The following is a 16,985-nucleotide window of genomic DNA, read 5'->3' as shown; positions in this document are numbered from 1 at the left end:
TCTGTACAGCCGCTGACGCTTCCAGAGAGGCCCGTGGCTGAGCGTTAACGAACGAGACCTCGGAGCGCACCTTTGGGACGCTGCAAATGAGCCTTTCAGCAATGACGACGTTGTTTTTCGACGGTCAAAGCAATTGTTCTGCGGTGCCTTTAACACCTACCAACTACTTAGCAGCGTGTGAAGAGAGGAGTGTTGGAAGAAAAACTTTTAATTATCTGTGGACCAGATGGGCTGCATTAAGTAGGATTCTTAGACAAAACATAGGCGTGATAATCTAGCCTTCCATTTTTGCAAATTGTTAAGGAGGAAGTGTACACTTCTCAACACTTGTCAGCCTACTCTCGCCAGTGGAGGCTTCACGAAATGTGTTTACAACTAGTTTTATCACCGCGAAGCAATAAAAGATGTTAAAAAAAAAAAGCCAAGGCCCTTTTATAAGAAGAAAGGCGCTGGAAACGCCATTACCATAGTAACAAGAACGCTGTTAATGCCCACCCAGGAGTTCCATGTAAGAAGACAACAGAAATCAATCTGAAGTTGCTTTATTCAACCCGCACCATGCTGGCAAGGATAACACCTTTCGTTTTAAAAATAAATTACAAGGTCGGCGGCGGTAATGTCATGTCCTCGATTTACACACCGTGAGGGGAAAGAGGGAGCGGAGCCGGGGGGAGGGAAAAAACGCCCTTTTTCAGAAGGATTTAGAATAAAGACGAGGCGGTGCGCGTGGGGACAGCGGAAACAGCGTTTAGCCTAAAACGCGCCGCTACTACGCGCAGCACGCGCCGGGATTTGTAATCGTACCTCGCAGAACACCCGCCACGTGCAAGGCAAGGCTGCGCCGTTTGAAGCGCGATTCACTTCATTCTCTCGAGCCCCTTGACTACTGCTGGGATCTCCGCACGTGCATCCTCCATACTTGCATGCCAGCATTTAAGGCTTAATGACCAGCGGGGGAGGGGCTTTTTTTTTTTTTTTTTTACTGAATACTGTTAGTCTGATTTAAGGCAACCGAAATGCCACACAGGCGCATTACGGCTGCTACAACATCATAAATAAGTGACCCCTCTTTGGTGTAGGCCTGTATATGTAAATGAGTAATCATTATCTAAATTAATGACAGGAAAGCTAGCCTGGCCCTGTGGAAGAGGCCATTTTGTGAGCACTGCGAGAGATTATTACTTTGCCCTGCAGGAGTTCTCAAGATGACCATGGCCTGCTCTGTAATTTACCAGCTCCTGCATCCAAATATTGTTTTGACCCCCACCCTAAACAAACTGAAATGAAGTTGCAAATAATGCCTTGATTATTCCACACCCTGCCCTGCCCAAACACAGGTTGTCCAGCCTTGCCCCTGGGATTATTTCTGCATGGGCTTTACCACTGGTTTGGTGTGGGTGACGAATGGGCCAGGGTCTGATGTTGTGATGCACACAACCTGGTCATTATTGAACCTTGGGGAAACGAACATGTGCCACACCCCCGCCCCCCCACCCCTCTCTGCCACTTTTATCTTCCTCTCTCCCACCAGACTGCACACATACTATATAGCAGGCTTTAAGAGTCTGAATTCTCAGCTGGACTGCTGCAGAGACTCAGGTAGACTCTATAAATCTGATGGGTGGTGAAAATTAAATGGCCATGGGCCCATCTGTAGAGAAATTGTTTTCTGCCCTTAAAAGACTTTATTAGGTGGAAATTCACCCTCTTCTCTGACTCTGGTTGTCTCTGTAATATACAAAAGCACACAAAAATCTCCACGCACAGTGGTGTGTATTCTATATTGCCTGTTGTTTCATGCTACTAACAGGTACAATCATCTGAATCTATTGCATTGTCAGTTTACTTGCTTGTGAGAAGTTAACTAAAACTTAACTATAACCTAGTCAGTCTCTCTCTCTCTCTCTCTCTCTTTCTCTCTCTCTCTCTCTCTCTCTCTCTCTCTCTGTCTCTCTCTCTCTCTCTCTCTCTTTCTCTCTCTCTCTCTCTCTCTCTCTCTCTCTCTCTTTCTCTCTCTCTCTCTCTCTCTCTTTCTCTCTCTCTCTCTCTCTCTCTCTCTCTCTCTCTCTCTCTCTCTCTCTCTCTCGAAACCCCTTTCCCCCAGAATCACCCATCCTAAATCATGCTATCGTTCTCTGTGGCCTAATCCCACCCTGCTGAGTGCCAAGGGGGACCCCAGGCCAGGGGTTTGAAATTAGCATTTGCGCGGATGCCCAGGGGACTCCATAATTCAGTGTATTTTATAACAGGCTCTCATAAACTCCAGCTCGTGACCTTCATTTTTCACAGGCCACCCCATGCTCCGCCAACTGACAAGATTTATCGGCCAACGCTAATAGCCTGGGCTCTCTCAGGTGGCCTCTCATCGATATGGGACTTCCCAGCTAGTGCGTGAGCTATGTGCTAATGAACTTTTCCACCATCTACCACAAGTTTAATTCTGTTCTGTGCTATTGTGAGCTGGAAGTGGGTCGGGGGTGAGTGGGGAGCCATTCTGCAGACAGAAATGCAAAAATAATCCCATAGTCACAGGATTTACCAAATGCTAGGCTTTTGTATGTTTATTTAATAATGCTGATTTGTGTCTGCAGATTTTTGCAGCAGATTTCTACATATTACATAGACACGCGCACACACACGCACATATACACATACACACATACACACATACACATACACCTGGGATACTGAAACCTTTTCAGGCATGTACCTATGTGTCAGTGTTCTTGTGATGGAACAGCTGAACCATAAAGGACCCTGTTACTACACACACACACACCCCCACAAATGCACACGCGCACACACACACACACACACACACACACTCACACACACACACACACACACACACACACACACACACACACACACACACAGAGATTGCTATGGCTGCAGCACACACTACTATCCCACAGTCTGGCAGATAGATGCTGAACTCACTTTCTCCCAATGTACACACACATCAGCTCACTGGATGGACACCGGACACACATGTGCACGTACACGGACACATAATCCCTTTAGGAGTTTGGCAAGAAGGAAGCACAGCACCAAGAAAGGCTTCACAGAGACATTCAGGGTAGCCTTTTCCTTTCCCATGCGTTTAGCTGACAAGCTGCACCGCTGTCTTTACTTCACCCATATGAGAGTTTGCAGATTAACAGTGTTTCTGCCTCAAAACAGCATGCTAGACATTTGCATTATTTATACTGGCCTTAATGTTGAATCCACACTTAAGTAGTCGAGATCACACCTCACTTAATATTTCAGCCTCCCCACCAACATTCTGCTGTTTTATAGAACAGGGCAGGGATTAAGAAGACATGGACTTCACCAATGATGTCAAGCGGAAGGGTGCTAAAACTGTACATATGTGAGTTTTTGTGTATTACAGCTGTCAACCTGTATTGCTTACCTGTACAAACCTAGTCTGCTGTGGTAACACCATAAACTTCAGTCAATAATCATAAACAGTTCTCACTCAGTTCTTCCCAGTGTTCTGCTTTATTGCTCAGACTCGGTGATGTGCTCCGAATGCAAGTGCTGGGAGTATTGTCATAGTGATTTAAAGGAAATTTTGTCACTGTACACAAACAGAGCAATTGAAATTAATCCAGCTGTATATGAAGGAGACTGTTCCACTCTATAACATTTTCTGATTCTGTATGAAGTCATTACTAAGCAGGCATTACTATTCACAGTAAACAAAATACAAAACTTGACAAGCTGATTTTGCTAATAATTTTCAAAGCTAGAAATGTTCTATGAGGGTATCAGTGGACACAGACTAGAAGTTGTTAATATAAGGGTCACTGTCCTTAGAGATACCTATGGGTGTAAATGCACCTGCATGTGTGCATTGTCAATTGGTCTAGTTCTGTATCTGACCTGTAGACGAAAATCTGAAAATCAGTTTTAGAACTGAACGTCTTGTCTGGCAGAGTCATGCGCACACACACATACATATTTACACCTGCATCACCTGCTTACTGTGCATGGGGAGCTGTCAGTCACATTTTGTGCCTATTACTTCAGCCCATAAACGCACGTCCATCCAGCTAATGAGTATTTAGATTTGCCGGCTGGGCCAGAGTCTGCCAGTAGATGTAAGTCTGAGATATTGCCCCCTCCCTCTTTCTTATGAAGGACAAGTGTGTGTTCATCAGAGATTGAGTTAAATGGACTGGAGGGACTCCAGTCTCCGTCTCATTCTCTCACTCTTAGTCTTGATATGTCTCTCTGTCCCTCTCGTTCTTTCTTTCTCTGTATCTCTCCCTCTCTGTCTCCCCCTCTCTCTCTCACTCTCTTTCTCACAGTATGCTTGCCTTGACACTAGTGTCAAGAAAAACATCTGTGAATCATTTGTATTAGAGACACTGTCACACTAACACACAGGTACAAAGCCAACCACTAACCCATACACACAAACACAAATAAACAAACACACACATACACTCACGTTCCTCACACAACTAAAGGTCACATGATGTCCTTAACCTTCTAAACAAACAATGTGAATGATATAAATTGCAGAAACGCATAACATTTTGTTTCCCAGTAAAATAATATTGTCTCTCTGCAGCTTGGAGCCAGGGAGCCCCATCTGGGGCTCCATTCTGTATGCTGACAGCCATGTTGACCCACAACTATACAAAGTGATACTTACTAATTATGCAGTTTTTAAAAAAGGATGAGAGAAAGTGCATTGATTTACAAACAGTCAAGGAGCCCACATGCTATACACAGACACACACACACACACACACACACACACACACACACACACACACACACAAACACACACACAAACAAACAAACAAACAAACAAACATAGAGCTGCCACTGTGACAGTCATGCCACATCCATTTATGCGATGCCATCCAAATGCAGGCAGCGATTTACCTGGCCGAACTGGACCTGCTCCGCTCTCACCGGCCGTAAAATCTCGCCGTCCGGTGCCGCTGAGACGGCACCACACAGCCAGTGCACACATCGGCAAGACACCGACACTTACAATCATCCCCTGGACGACTGATCAAGAGTGGCTGGTGCTTGGCTCCGCCCCCTCCCAACAAACCCCCACGCCCCCTCAGCTGTTGCTTCTTTCTCCTCGTCCTGCCACTTTCATCATCTTATCGCGACAAGTGTTACAGATGCACCTCCGCCGTTTCAGATTCAATCACCAGCATTTACATTCCGGAGCACAGAAAATAGGGAGAAGCCGTGGCGAAGTAAAGCGAATTTCAAAGAGATGAAAAGACAGAGCGGGGACGAGAAAGAGAGCGAGAAAAAAGGAGAGAAGAAGGAAATAGAGAGGCTGCTCAAGGCCCACTCGAGCTACCTCATCAGCTGCAGCCTGAAAGGACGGTTTACTTAAAAGCGGAAGCAAACAAATCAAGCGGACGCTCCTATAATAACTCGGAAAGATCAGGAGAAATGGCTACAAAGCTTTGAGTAGCACTTCTCATCTTTACCAGGGTACTCTTCCCTGACTCCATCATGTCAGAGCAGATCTACGCCGTGGTTTTACACAGCCCCGCTAACCACAGCGGGGACTCAGCGGCTCCATTAGGATGAAGGCTATTCTGCTATTTCTGCCATGACACTAAGTAATGTGCCTTGGGTGCATTTCTCTCCAATACGTCCCTTCACTCTGTCCAGCTGTACTCAGTTAGGTCATTGCTTAGGCTCATCCTAACCTCAAAATATAGTATTATATTACTTTAAATATTAAAGGATTATATTTGTATATTCATATTTACAGACACATTTCACATGTATCTTTACAGCAACTTCCCCATGTCTTGTGCACCCGCCTCCCCCCACTATACAACAACCCACACCCCACCCCCAGGCTTCAATATTACATGCCATTTTCTCTCTCTCTCTCTCTCTGTCTCTCTCTCTCTCTCTCTCTCTCTCTCTCTCTCTCTCTCTCTCTCTCTCTCTCTCTCTCTCTCTCTCTCTCTCTCTCTCTCTCTCTCTCTCTCTCTCTCTCGCTTTCCTTCTCTCTGCCTCTAGCTCTCACTTCGCAAGCATATCCTCAGTAGTCTTTTGTCTATTCCGTGACATATAATTTAATCTCCTTCCTTGGACACAGATGTAACCTGACAAACTCTCCTTAATAACTCGGTAATGTAGGCAGCAGATAACAACTGGTGCCCATCAGATTACTGCCCTTCAGTCAAACAGCTTCCAGCACTATCTCTCCCCTGTGCTGGGGCCTGGATGCACCGTAGAAATGGCACAAAATATGCTAAATGTTCGAGTACCCTGAGTATTGGGGTCACCTGATATACAACAGCGGGCAATTCATAAACAGCATTTTCGAAAAGGCATTTCCATATATTTTCACCTGCTTTGAATAAGAAAGAAAGTCTCCCGTCTCAACAGCTGAAAGGGCAGAACTGAAATTAGTCACAGTGGCAGTGTGAGGAGCATGTCCAGTCTCGCCTCAGCCCAGCAGTGTCATGCAGCTCCCGTAAGGAAACATTTGTCCTGCATTCAATGCAAAGACGTGAACTGGATTTGAATTTAGTTTTCCCAATGTCTGAGACCACATGCAAAATGCAAAAAGACACAACACATCTCTCTCTCTCTCTCTCTCTCTCTCTCTCGCTCACTCTCTCTATGTCTCTCTCTCTCACTCTCTCTCTTACTAATACAGAAACATACATACACACACACACACACACACACACACAAAGGTAACCCCTGATTTGTAAGTGACAGTTTTTGTAGTGTTTAGTGGCCAATGCAAAGCAGAGATGCTCGGGATGGAGGTATCCCTGGTAAACAGGGCCAGAGATGTGTGCAAATGTTTGGGGAATTAGCCCATTGTCTAAGGCATAACAACACCTGCCAGCCACCCTCGACTCCAGTCCTAATGATGCTCATCACAGAATAAGTACAGAGATTATGTATTTAATATTCATGTCACATTTGAAGAAAGCATATGGGCTTAGCAAATTAGACTTTTTTGTTATGGCAGCATTCTTAACAGGAATGAATTGGTTAAACATAATATACCTTAATGGATAGCTCAGATACATTTTTCAATTTAAGTACTGAATCAAGCAAGAAAGGTAAAAGGATTATTCATTTCCAACAAACTAAAATGTCAAATTCGTCGTCGTCGTTCCGCCTCGCATGTGCGCAGTGACAGCTGGAACGCAAGCACCCACCTGCACACGGATGAGTTAATGTCTGCATAAATGTCTTGTGTGCAAGGAACACCGAAGAGCCATGCTCCACCCATCATCTGGTTACCCGTCTGGGGCTACCTGTGGCTCAGGTGTGTGTGTGGGAGGAGAGGTTGTGTGTGTGAGTAGCTAGGGGTTGGGGGAGGGGTCATGAGGAGAAGGTTACCTGAAACTAGACCACACATTCTCAGGTCTCCAATGGTCGAAGTGTGCGCATGCGTGTGCATGCACTAGTACACGCACGTGCACGCATACCCACACACACACTCTGAACAGTAGCGACCTTTCTCTAAACCAGTTAACAGGGCCCTCTTTCTTGTCGCTGTCTTCTCTTTCACCAGACAGAGAAAGATAGAGGAGAGAGAGAGAGAAAGAGAGAGAGAGAAAGAGAGAGGAAGCATCTCAGATGTCAGAGAACAGGAGCTGAAATCAAATACGATCAGAAAGACCTCAGTCTCATTCTGCAGGTTAACGTGCAGTTTCAGGGATCATTCACTATAGGAGCATTACACATGAGAGGAGGCTTTCATTCACTCTTGGTATATTAAACCAGAGAGGACGGTTTCATTCACTATAGGGCCATTAAACAGGAGAGGAAGGTTTCATTATACAGGAAAGGACGCTTTCTTTAATGCTGTTTTTGAGGGCTTATTTTTGTAAATTATCTCTCAAATCCAATTCAAGCAAAACAATTTGCTGCACTATTTGATCTATCCTATCAGTTGCATCCCTGATTTAATTCGCACACAGAAGAAGGTGTTGCCAGTATATAACAAAACAACTCGGCCTCTTTCTCAACTCAAAGCACAAACGCACTGCACAGTCTTTGACTAGATTATCCAGTACTGTACTGCCTTGAGCACTGTATTTCCTGACGTGGGTGGAGGAAAGGAAGAAGGCCCTCCTTCAAGCAAGGGTTTTCAATCATCCCAACAAAACGTCCAGATACCAGAGATGCCAATTTAAAATCAGCAGGTCACCTCCCAGAAGTAGCAGCACCATTCCGTCACAAATCCAAAGAGCTCATTGCTTAATGTTATAACTGCAGCATGAGAACACAGTATTTCCGCCTAAATGCCATGGTATGAAGGAAAGCGCTGTATAAGAGAGAAGGGGGGGAGAGAGATTAGCTCCTTTTTAACGTCAACGCAAATGTCAACACAAGAGAAGTCCAATTTCACCCATAAAAGCAAGCAGAGAACTTACAGGGCTCCCAGCAGTAGATCGCTAAAATTAAATTCTAATGACTTCTCCTTACAATGCATTTGATATAGACTATTATGCTTTGTAGCAAACTCAATGGGTTTTGCAGGGGCACATTGGCTAGTCCTGATAATGTTCAATAAAACATCAAGGGAGCCCCTGTTAAATTGTCAGCAGGGATAACTCACAAAACAGTGCTAGACTTGATAGCACCTCCACGCTTAAGAAGCAATAATTGCATATCAGTAATGGCGAGAAGCCTTTCACTGCACACCTTGTGGAGAGAAAAAACAGGTTGCGCATGAGGGTCCTCAGCAAGAAGACGCATGCACAAACCACTGCAATGCTCCAATAAAAGTAAATAAATTATTATATGTAAACGGGGTATGTGGACACACAATACATGTGCCGTGGCAGAAAGCAGAGTGCTCGTTTAATTATGCATGAGACCCCTGTAAGAAACATAAAGTAATAGCACTCCTCTCACAAGTGGACGCCTCAACATAGCACATTAAAGCCCGGGGAGAGACAGAGAGAGAGAGAGAAAGAAAGAGAGAGTGGTTGATGGATGGCAAAACCACAAAGGATGAGAGCAAGAAGCAGCAAATAGGAATCTGGACAAGGACAGACCAGAAATGTGAGAAGAATACTGAGACAAGGGTAAAACAGCGACTGGAGAGGTGCGAGTGGAGAAAAAGAACGACATGTTTTCAAATACAGAGAGAAAATATGAGAGAGAGAGAGAGAGAGAGAGAGAGAGAGAGAGAGAAGGAAAACAGATTACATGTGAAAACCCTGAGACCTCAGGAAGAAAATACTATGAAATAGAGAATAAATGTACGGGTTAGAGTGAGAGAAAAAAATAACTAGGAAAAGAGACAAGGAAATGTGTCTTGCGCTGGGAGTGAAGCACTTACGAATGCAAGAGCGGTTGCTTCTACATCGTGTCCACCTTAGAGAATGATCAATAATGTATCAGTCGGCTATGGAAAACACATGAAACAACAGGCCAAATGTTCTTTTCCCCTTAAACACAAAATAAACGTCTGACTTCATCGTGTATTAACCTCGCCTCCTTCCTCTTCAATCCAAAGGAAGAGAGAACAATAATGATATCAACTGATTAATTCACACATGCAGTTCTGAATATAAATGCCCTGTCAAGTCTGGAGAACCATTTTAAATAGTGGTATAAACAAAGGGGAACTAGAGAGCACAAAGGAGAAAGGAGGGAAATTGAATAGGATAAGGTAGATAGGGTGGATAGGGAGAACGAGAGAGCAGGAGCGAGAGGAAGAGGAGAGATGGAGAGTTCACAGATTGGTTCAGACACACAAATGCACAGGAATGTTAAATGTGACCTCTTGCCCAGATGCTCACAGTCATCCTGAAGAAGCACTACAAATCCCACTGCCGCGGCCGCCACGAACACGCCACAGTTTTCAACCCCACCCTCATTCTCTCCTTTCTATCATCTTTCTCTCAGCCGCCTAGGAAAGGTAGCTGTGCCGGAGCGGATGTGGGGTGGGCCTGGCCGTATTGTCTCAACCTGGCATTAGGAAACCTTCATGCTAACCACAGGTCCATCGCTGAGACGGGAGAGCCGCAAACCAGAGCCGTGTGTGATCCTATCCGCTCCACTGACACATACACAGACAGGGGTCACAGATGCTGACACCTCATCTGCGCTGTGAACACAGCCTTGTCTGAGCGCCACCGCAGCCAGGGCTTCAGCGCAGCTGGTTGCACAAAATACGATCTCCCTAACTAAAGGATGCCATCGCGCCACTTTCAGTATTACATTTAATGGCACAGTGAGCCAAAACAGGTCGATACAGAGAAACAGACAGCTCAGCTAAAAATACATATATCCAGCACCGTGCTATTACACTGGACCCTGGCTAGTGAATAAAGTAATTCTAACGAAGGAGCAAGACTAGAAGATGAAAGAAATGTAATTACTGTTGTAAGAGAATTAAGTGAGATGGGGTCTTACCTGTTTGTTGTACTTGTTGATGGTTTGGGTGCTGTACTCAGAGCAGTGGTCAGATCCAATGGATATGTTATCTCCGGTGCCCACGAAGGTGTTGGCCGGGGGCAGATCCTGAACTGCCTGGTGCTTTTTGCCTGCCGTGGGTGACTGGGGGTGGAGCTGGACAGTAGGCAGGGGTGAGCTGGACTTGTAGTGGCGGGCGAGATCCGGGCTCCCAGGCCCACCATTCACTGAGCGGTAACGGCCCATTCCGGGGCTGTCGGAGAGTTTCTCATTGACACCATCGTAGCGCTGCCCATTGGGCTTGGACGCCTCAACCGTGACGATGCTGCTGTACAGAGGCTGCTTGGATTTCTTCTTGTTCTTGTCCTTCTTGGGCTTCTTGCCCTTGTCATGCTGCTGCGGGGTGAAGAAGTCCTCGTGGTCCTTCTTTCCTGCCTCATAGCCATTCTTGTTCTTGGGCCTGCAATAGCGGGCCATGACCACCACGAGAATAATGAGGATGACGGTCATGATACCTGACACCACGCCGATCGCGATACTCAAGCGCTGCTTGCCCAAGTCGTAGTTGGGGTCTCCGGCTATGTCGGCGTTGAGAGGAGTCCCCAGGCTCTTGGAGACCTGGGCGTCCACCACGGTGGAGTTGGAGAGCGTTTCGTTGACGTATACGTGCACTAGTGTGGTGGTGCTCTGGGAAGGAACCCCGCTATCATTAACTTGCACAACCAGGCGGTGGAGGCCAAAATGTTTCTGCTCCAGTTTGCTAACTAAAGAAATGACACCAGTGGCAGAGTCAATTTCGAACAGTCTGAATGGGTTACCCCCTATTATGCTGTAGCTGAGGTTAGCGTTGTTGCCTGTGTCGGTATCGGTAGCTATGACCGTCCGCACAACCGTCCGGATGTTGCTGGATGGAGGCAGAAGAGTGTAGGAGTTGTTCATAGGGAAGGTGACTGTTGGTGGATTATCATTTTCGTCCACCACAAAAAGTGATACAGTGGCTGTGGCCGATCTGGGTGGATCCCCGCCATCCACAGCCTTGACGCGGAATGAGTAGGTGGTCTTCTGCTCACGGTCAAATGCTACTGTGGAGAAAATGGTTCCTGTGTTGTTCTCAATAGAGAATATGTCCTCTTCCTCTTCAATGTAGAGGCTTATCTCAGCATTATGACCCTTGTCTGCATCCATCACAGACACCATTCCCACAGGGCTGTTAGGTTGCAGGTTCTCCTTCACATAAAAAGTGAAAACGTCCTGCATGAACTTCGGTTCATTGTCGTTCTTGTCTGCCACAAGCACCAACACTGTGGCCGAACCCTGTAAAACAGGCAAGCCTTTGTCTTTAGCAACAACCTTGAACTCATAGCGTTCCGTTTGCTCACGGTCCAGGATAGTGTTGACACGAATATCACCGCTGTCCGGGTCAATCGAAAATATCCCATTTACAGAGGAGTCCAACGAATAGGCAATTTCTGCATTTTTGCCACTGTCGGCATCCAAGGCCACTACAGTGAGTACACGTTCACCAGGGGCGTTGTTCTCTGGGAATGAGACCTCCATCGTGTTCTTGCTAAAGATGGGTGGATTATCATTCATGTCTCCCACTTTTACAATTAGTGAGTTGTTGCTGGACAGACTGGGGCTGCCTGAATCGACTGCAACTATGACAACGTTGTACTCCTGTATGGCTTCATAATCAAGTGGTGCTGAAGTATGCAGGAAATATTTCTTTTTGTTCATGTCACCCTCTATCTCACTCGCAGGTTTGAGCTGAAAGGGAACATCCCCAACCACGGTGCAAGTCACAATGCCGTTTGGTCCCTTGTCACGATCTGACACTTGAACCAATGCAATGGGCGTGTCTACCACCACGTCTTCCGCCACGTTCGCCACGCCATCTCTCAGATAAATGCGTCCAATCTTTCTTATGTCGATATTTGGAACGTTGTCATTCTCATCTTTGATGTTGATGATCACGGTTGCCTTGTCGGTCTTTGGCGGTTGACCGCGATCACGTGCCATGACGCTGAAGCGCAGCTGGCTAACCTCCTCCCGATCAATTCTGTGCAACACGCTAAGCCAGCCTGTACTCTCGTCTAACCGTAACAGCCGCCGCACCGACTCGGTGGCGGCCCCAAACACATACTCGATCTGCCCGTTAACCCCGACATCAGCATCCACTGCCTTTAGCTGGAGGATGGGGGCGCCAGGGGAGCTGTTCTCTGGTAGGTCCGCCTCATACACGCTTTTCTCAAAGCGCGGGCTGTTATCGTTCACGTCTGTGATCATCACTCTCAGAATGGCTTGAGAGGAGCGTGGGGGGTCGCCCCCGTCCCTGACGCGCAGAGTCAGCTCGTAAGAGTCGCGCTGCTCTCTATCCAGAGCGCCTTTAATGATCAGCTGCGGTTGCTTCTCGCCGTCTGTGGTGTCAGCAACTTGAAGTTCAAAGACGCTGCTCCTGCTCGCCCCGTCGTCGAATCTCCGTTTGCCCGAGTGAGCGTCCACGCTGCTGGAGCTCGCAGACCCCAGCCGCCGGACAGAGCTCTCGCCGTTGTCCTGAATCAGCTCGTATCTCTCTATTCCATTCCTGCCGAAATCTCTGTCGGTGGCCGTGGGCAAAAGATAAAGTGTACCAATCGGTCTATTCTCCTCCACAGAGAGCGTGAGCACGGGAGACGGGAAAGACGGTGTGTTGTCATTTATGTCTAAAATGATTACTTTCCCCTCAAACAAATCTACCCAGCTTTGCGCGGGTCCTATCACAGACACTTCAAAATCTATAAAACATTCGTTCTCATCAAAAATCATTTGGCACTGTTGCAGCTTTTCACGGTCTATCCGCCGCTCGTTGGTGCTCAGATCTCCCGTAATGTTATCGATCTTAAAGTAATCAGAGCCAGATTCTAAGGTAAAAGTCACTTCCCCAGAGCCCGCGACGATACCAAGGTCCGTGGCTACATTACCTACTCGGACATCGGCAGGACCCTCCTCGGCCAAGCGGTATCGAAGCACCTGCTTCGCTGCGGGCTGACTCAGCAGCTGCAAGATCAGAAAACAGTAGCAGTGATAGTCCACTGCACTAGTAGTCCTCATTGTTCCCTGCGTTTAATCACCCCGTTTGAGTAAATAAAAGCTAAGAGTAATTGTGATCAACAGTTTGATCAGATTTGTTAGCTAACCGAGTCTTTTCCCTCTCCGTTTAAGATGTAGTCAGTTCTCTGTGCAAGCGACTTCACCCTCTGGACGCGTTCTACACTGCCTCAGCTGCGGTGAATTTCAGACAGAGAAAGAATCACTCCTGGTTTTTTTTTTGTTTGTTTGTTGTTGTTTGTTTGTTTGTTTTTTCTTTTGCCGCCGCAAATATATTCACTTCAGTCTATTTATTACGATTGACGACTCCCGTGGTCTGAACGCAGCACTAACGAAATAGTCATTGTTTTCCAGTCATTAAATGCCTTCAAGATTCATAGTGAAATACACACGCCAGAAATGACTTAAACCAGCGTTACTGTAGTATATAGCACAAAAATAAATATTTCAATCCATTTTGATGCAAATTAAAGTGTTTTAAAATCCAATCTTCTTGGATCCGACATGTCTCCACAGGAGGATATATTCCCACTATGCGGAATAAAAATTGATGTGCCAGCGGGATCGCGTAACTTCTCCGCTCCGTTTGCTTATTGGTAAGCAGAAAATTAACTGTCCTTTCGCTTCTCCGTGTTCATGAGCAGAAATTTCTGAAGCCACCACAGCCAATGATAACGCACACGCACATCGTTTTATAGTTCTCTCAGCATGACAGAGTTTTAAAAACAGGCTCCGCACTGCCGGGGTGCTAAACAATGTTTACACTGAACAGAAAAAAAATAGCGTGAAACAAAGAGGAGTTATAATCCCGAAAGAGGTGCAAGGGATATATTTTGAAGATTCCAACACTTGGACCGTCCCTCTGTCCTGCGTTCGCCGTCCACACTCGCGCTCCTTACCTGCTGCTGCACGACCGCGTGCGTTTGCAGCCTGTATCTGCGGCACTCCGCGAGCGATTCACAAATGATATTGCAGTCTCTCGCTCTCCTTCGCTCTCCCCACCCCTTCGCGCTCATTTCTCTATGCACGTAACGAAAGAAGAACTTGATCGCTTAGTTTAAAGGAAAGCTGACAAAGTGTTTGTCTGGAGATGGATGCAGAGGGTAGGGTATCGCACTTTTCGATTATAATGGTCAGTACGTACTTAGATAGCATACCCTGTAACCTGGAGAACGATGAGTTAAATAGTGGCAGTTAGGTTGGATTCAAGCTTTATAAAGCTAGTATATTTAGTTCGGGTCAGCCATTTAAAATGAAAATATTCAAAGATTTCTTTCGTTTTTGTTTTTATCGTTAGCATTTTGCGTGATTCTGTGTTGTAAATTTCAGATGAATGGCATGTAGGCGAAAAGAACTGCATAACGCGCATAGCATACCGACTCAGCAAAACAATACATTCATTCAGCCTAAAATAACGTGTTTCACAGCCAGTGTTGGGCGCAAAAATAAAATAGGATTTATAATTGCACTTTTACTCCATAGGTCTCACGATTTTATTTCTTTTATATTTCCCTTGTGGCGGATTCCTATTCACTTAGTCAGTCCGCACGCCTCGGCATGCTATTCATTAGTCCACTGCGAGCTCGAGCAGTGTCGGACGGCGGCTTTTCTGCCCTCCGCAAACAGTACGTGTGTATGCTCCCAATACTTTATATTCACCCCTTTTCCTATCACCTACTGAATTTTTTTTCCCTAGCCGAATACTAGAACGGGCACCACGGACAGCGACGCTTGGTAGACTGGCGAGATAGTGCGAGAGAGCGAGTGAGTGAGGGTGTGTGTGCGGTGACTTCAAACTGCGCAAAACTCCCTCGGCTCTCCCTGAGCAAGCCGTGACCAGAAGTCAAATACTTAACCATCGCATGTATCTGTCATTACAGTGAGTAGCCTATTACAAGTAGTTGAAATTGGTGGAGGAGGTTTTGGATGGTATTGTTTAAAAGGTGAATGTGATCCTCGTGCAAAACGTGTTTGAAAATAATGTTATATCTAATCTGAAATTCCGTTGCTTTCTACACGTTGCATGGGTGGGCACGTTGTATTTACTGAGAAAGTAACAGTCCGATCATCATCACGAACAACGCCTGTCTGAGAGAATGTAGTCCATTTCTCGTCTGAGCAGATTTTGAACGAGTGCGTTTCCCCCCCCCCCCCTCCTTTCCTTTAAGCGTTCGTGTTCTGCGTGTGCAGCGAGAGCCGTGCGAGGGGAATGACACGCGGACTCCGGACAGCGTGCTTGCCGCTGCAGTCCTCCGACGCCCGAAATGAGAGCAGCACACCAAGCGCCGCTAAACAGCGCCCTCTGTCGAAATTCCGCGCGTATTCCTAGGACTTGTCTCGTAGGCAGGCATTATGTGAACATTTCACTAGTCTGTTTTCTCCTTGTTAGCAAGTTTTGAACCGAAAGCTTTACGTACCCTTGCGGTGATCCAGCGCATGAAATATGTCAAGGATCAATTTAATTTCAATTCCCTGCAGTCGATTTCAACAACAGTAATGGTACTAATTAGGACATTAATGACATTTGTAACGAGTGTTTTCGAAAGCCGCTAGAGGGTGTCACCCTTTTAATGTGGACGGCAAAAATGAGAGGTCAGCTTTTTATTAGTGACATTCATTTTTAGAAACCTAATTTTACGTGAGCTTTCCCTCCGTGCCTCCATGTTCTTTGTTGCTCGCGCTACATCTTAACAAAGGCATCGTGCGGGGGGGGGGGGTACTTCACGCACAGTGAACTAAGGCGAGTGAACTAAACACACACTAGCACGACACACTAAACAGCCGAAGTGAGTTCAGGCTCGCTGCGTGGATTTAACACACGTCATGCCAAACAGGAAGAAACGTTCTTGTCATTGATTGAAAATCAATGAGAGAAATGGTAGTTGTTCAGGAATGATGAAGCTTTCTCCTTCATTTTCAAATGGGATTCCTGTAGTAGAAGCAGTGATATCAATATAAATAGCACGAGGGAAACAGACGTTCGTGTCAAGTAGACTAAGAAAGTACAAATTTAATCTATGGTGATAATTTCAAATCACTGTATTTGAAAACTATAAAAATCCCGGAAGAGAGAAAGAGTTTGAGGCAGTCGAGAAGTTTAGAGAAAGCAAGCTTGAGACAGAGAAACAAAGAAGGAGTTTGCGACATGAAGATTTGGAGACACAGAGAGAGAGAGTATAGAAAGAGAATTTTATAAAGGATCATTTCTTAACACAAGTCAAGAGGAGGTGCTGCTGACTGAGAGAGATAGAGGGAGAGAAAGAGATGGAGTCAAACTGCAGTTTCACCAGAAAAACGCCACTCTGATGCATTTTATCATAGCCATTTATGCATTTATGCTAGCCAAAGGTGTTAAGGTAGCATTGAGAAGCACTGCTGTTAATACTAAATGTGGTGGTAGTTGCTCTATAGCAGGATCCAGAGATCCCAAAAGCCCGAGATATTTTCGAGTGGAGCAATTGGAATAAGTTGTTTGGGTATCGCAGTCGATCAATTAT

The 16,985-nt window shown here is 46.0% G+C and overlaps 1 protein-coding gene and 1 long non-coding RNA gene across 4 annotated transcripts in view; one reads left to right on the top strand and one right to left on the bottom strand.

Annotated features, from left to right (window-relative positions):
* Positions 1–14,410, bottom strand: part of pcdh7b (protocadherin 7b) — a 106,092-nt gene extending 91,682 nt beyond the window's left edge. For all 3 annotated transcript variants that reach the window (XM_035519665.1, XM_035519666.1, XM_035519667.1), the window contains exon 1: positions 10,402–14,410. In XM_035519665.1, the coding sequence (XP_035375558.1) occupies positions 10,402–13,491 (3,090 nt within the window). In that variant the 5' untranslated portion in view covers positions 13,492–14,410. The remainder of the gene's footprint in view (positions 1–10,401) is intronic.
* Positions 14,411–14,501: 91 nt separating this feature from the next.
* LOC118240085 lies at positions 14,502–16,175 on the top strand. The gene is made up of 3 exons (XR_004775257.1): positions 14,502–14,591; positions 15,185–15,367; positions 15,657–16,175. It is a non-coding gene; the product is annotated as an uncharacterized LOC118240085 (long non-coding RNA).
* The last annotated feature ends 810 nt before the right edge of the window (positions 16,176–16,985 follow it).

This window comes from Electrophorus electricus, chromosome 19 (assembly GCF_013358815.1).
Source record: "Electrophorus electricus isolate fEleEle1 chromosome 19, fEleEle1.pri, whole genome shotgun sequence".
NCBI lineage: Eukaryota > Metazoa > Chordata > Actinopteri > Gymnotiformes > Gymnotidae > Electrophorus > Electrophorus electricus.
Note: the sequence above shows the minus strand (reverse complement) of the source record. Positions and strands in the feature narration are given on the sequence as shown.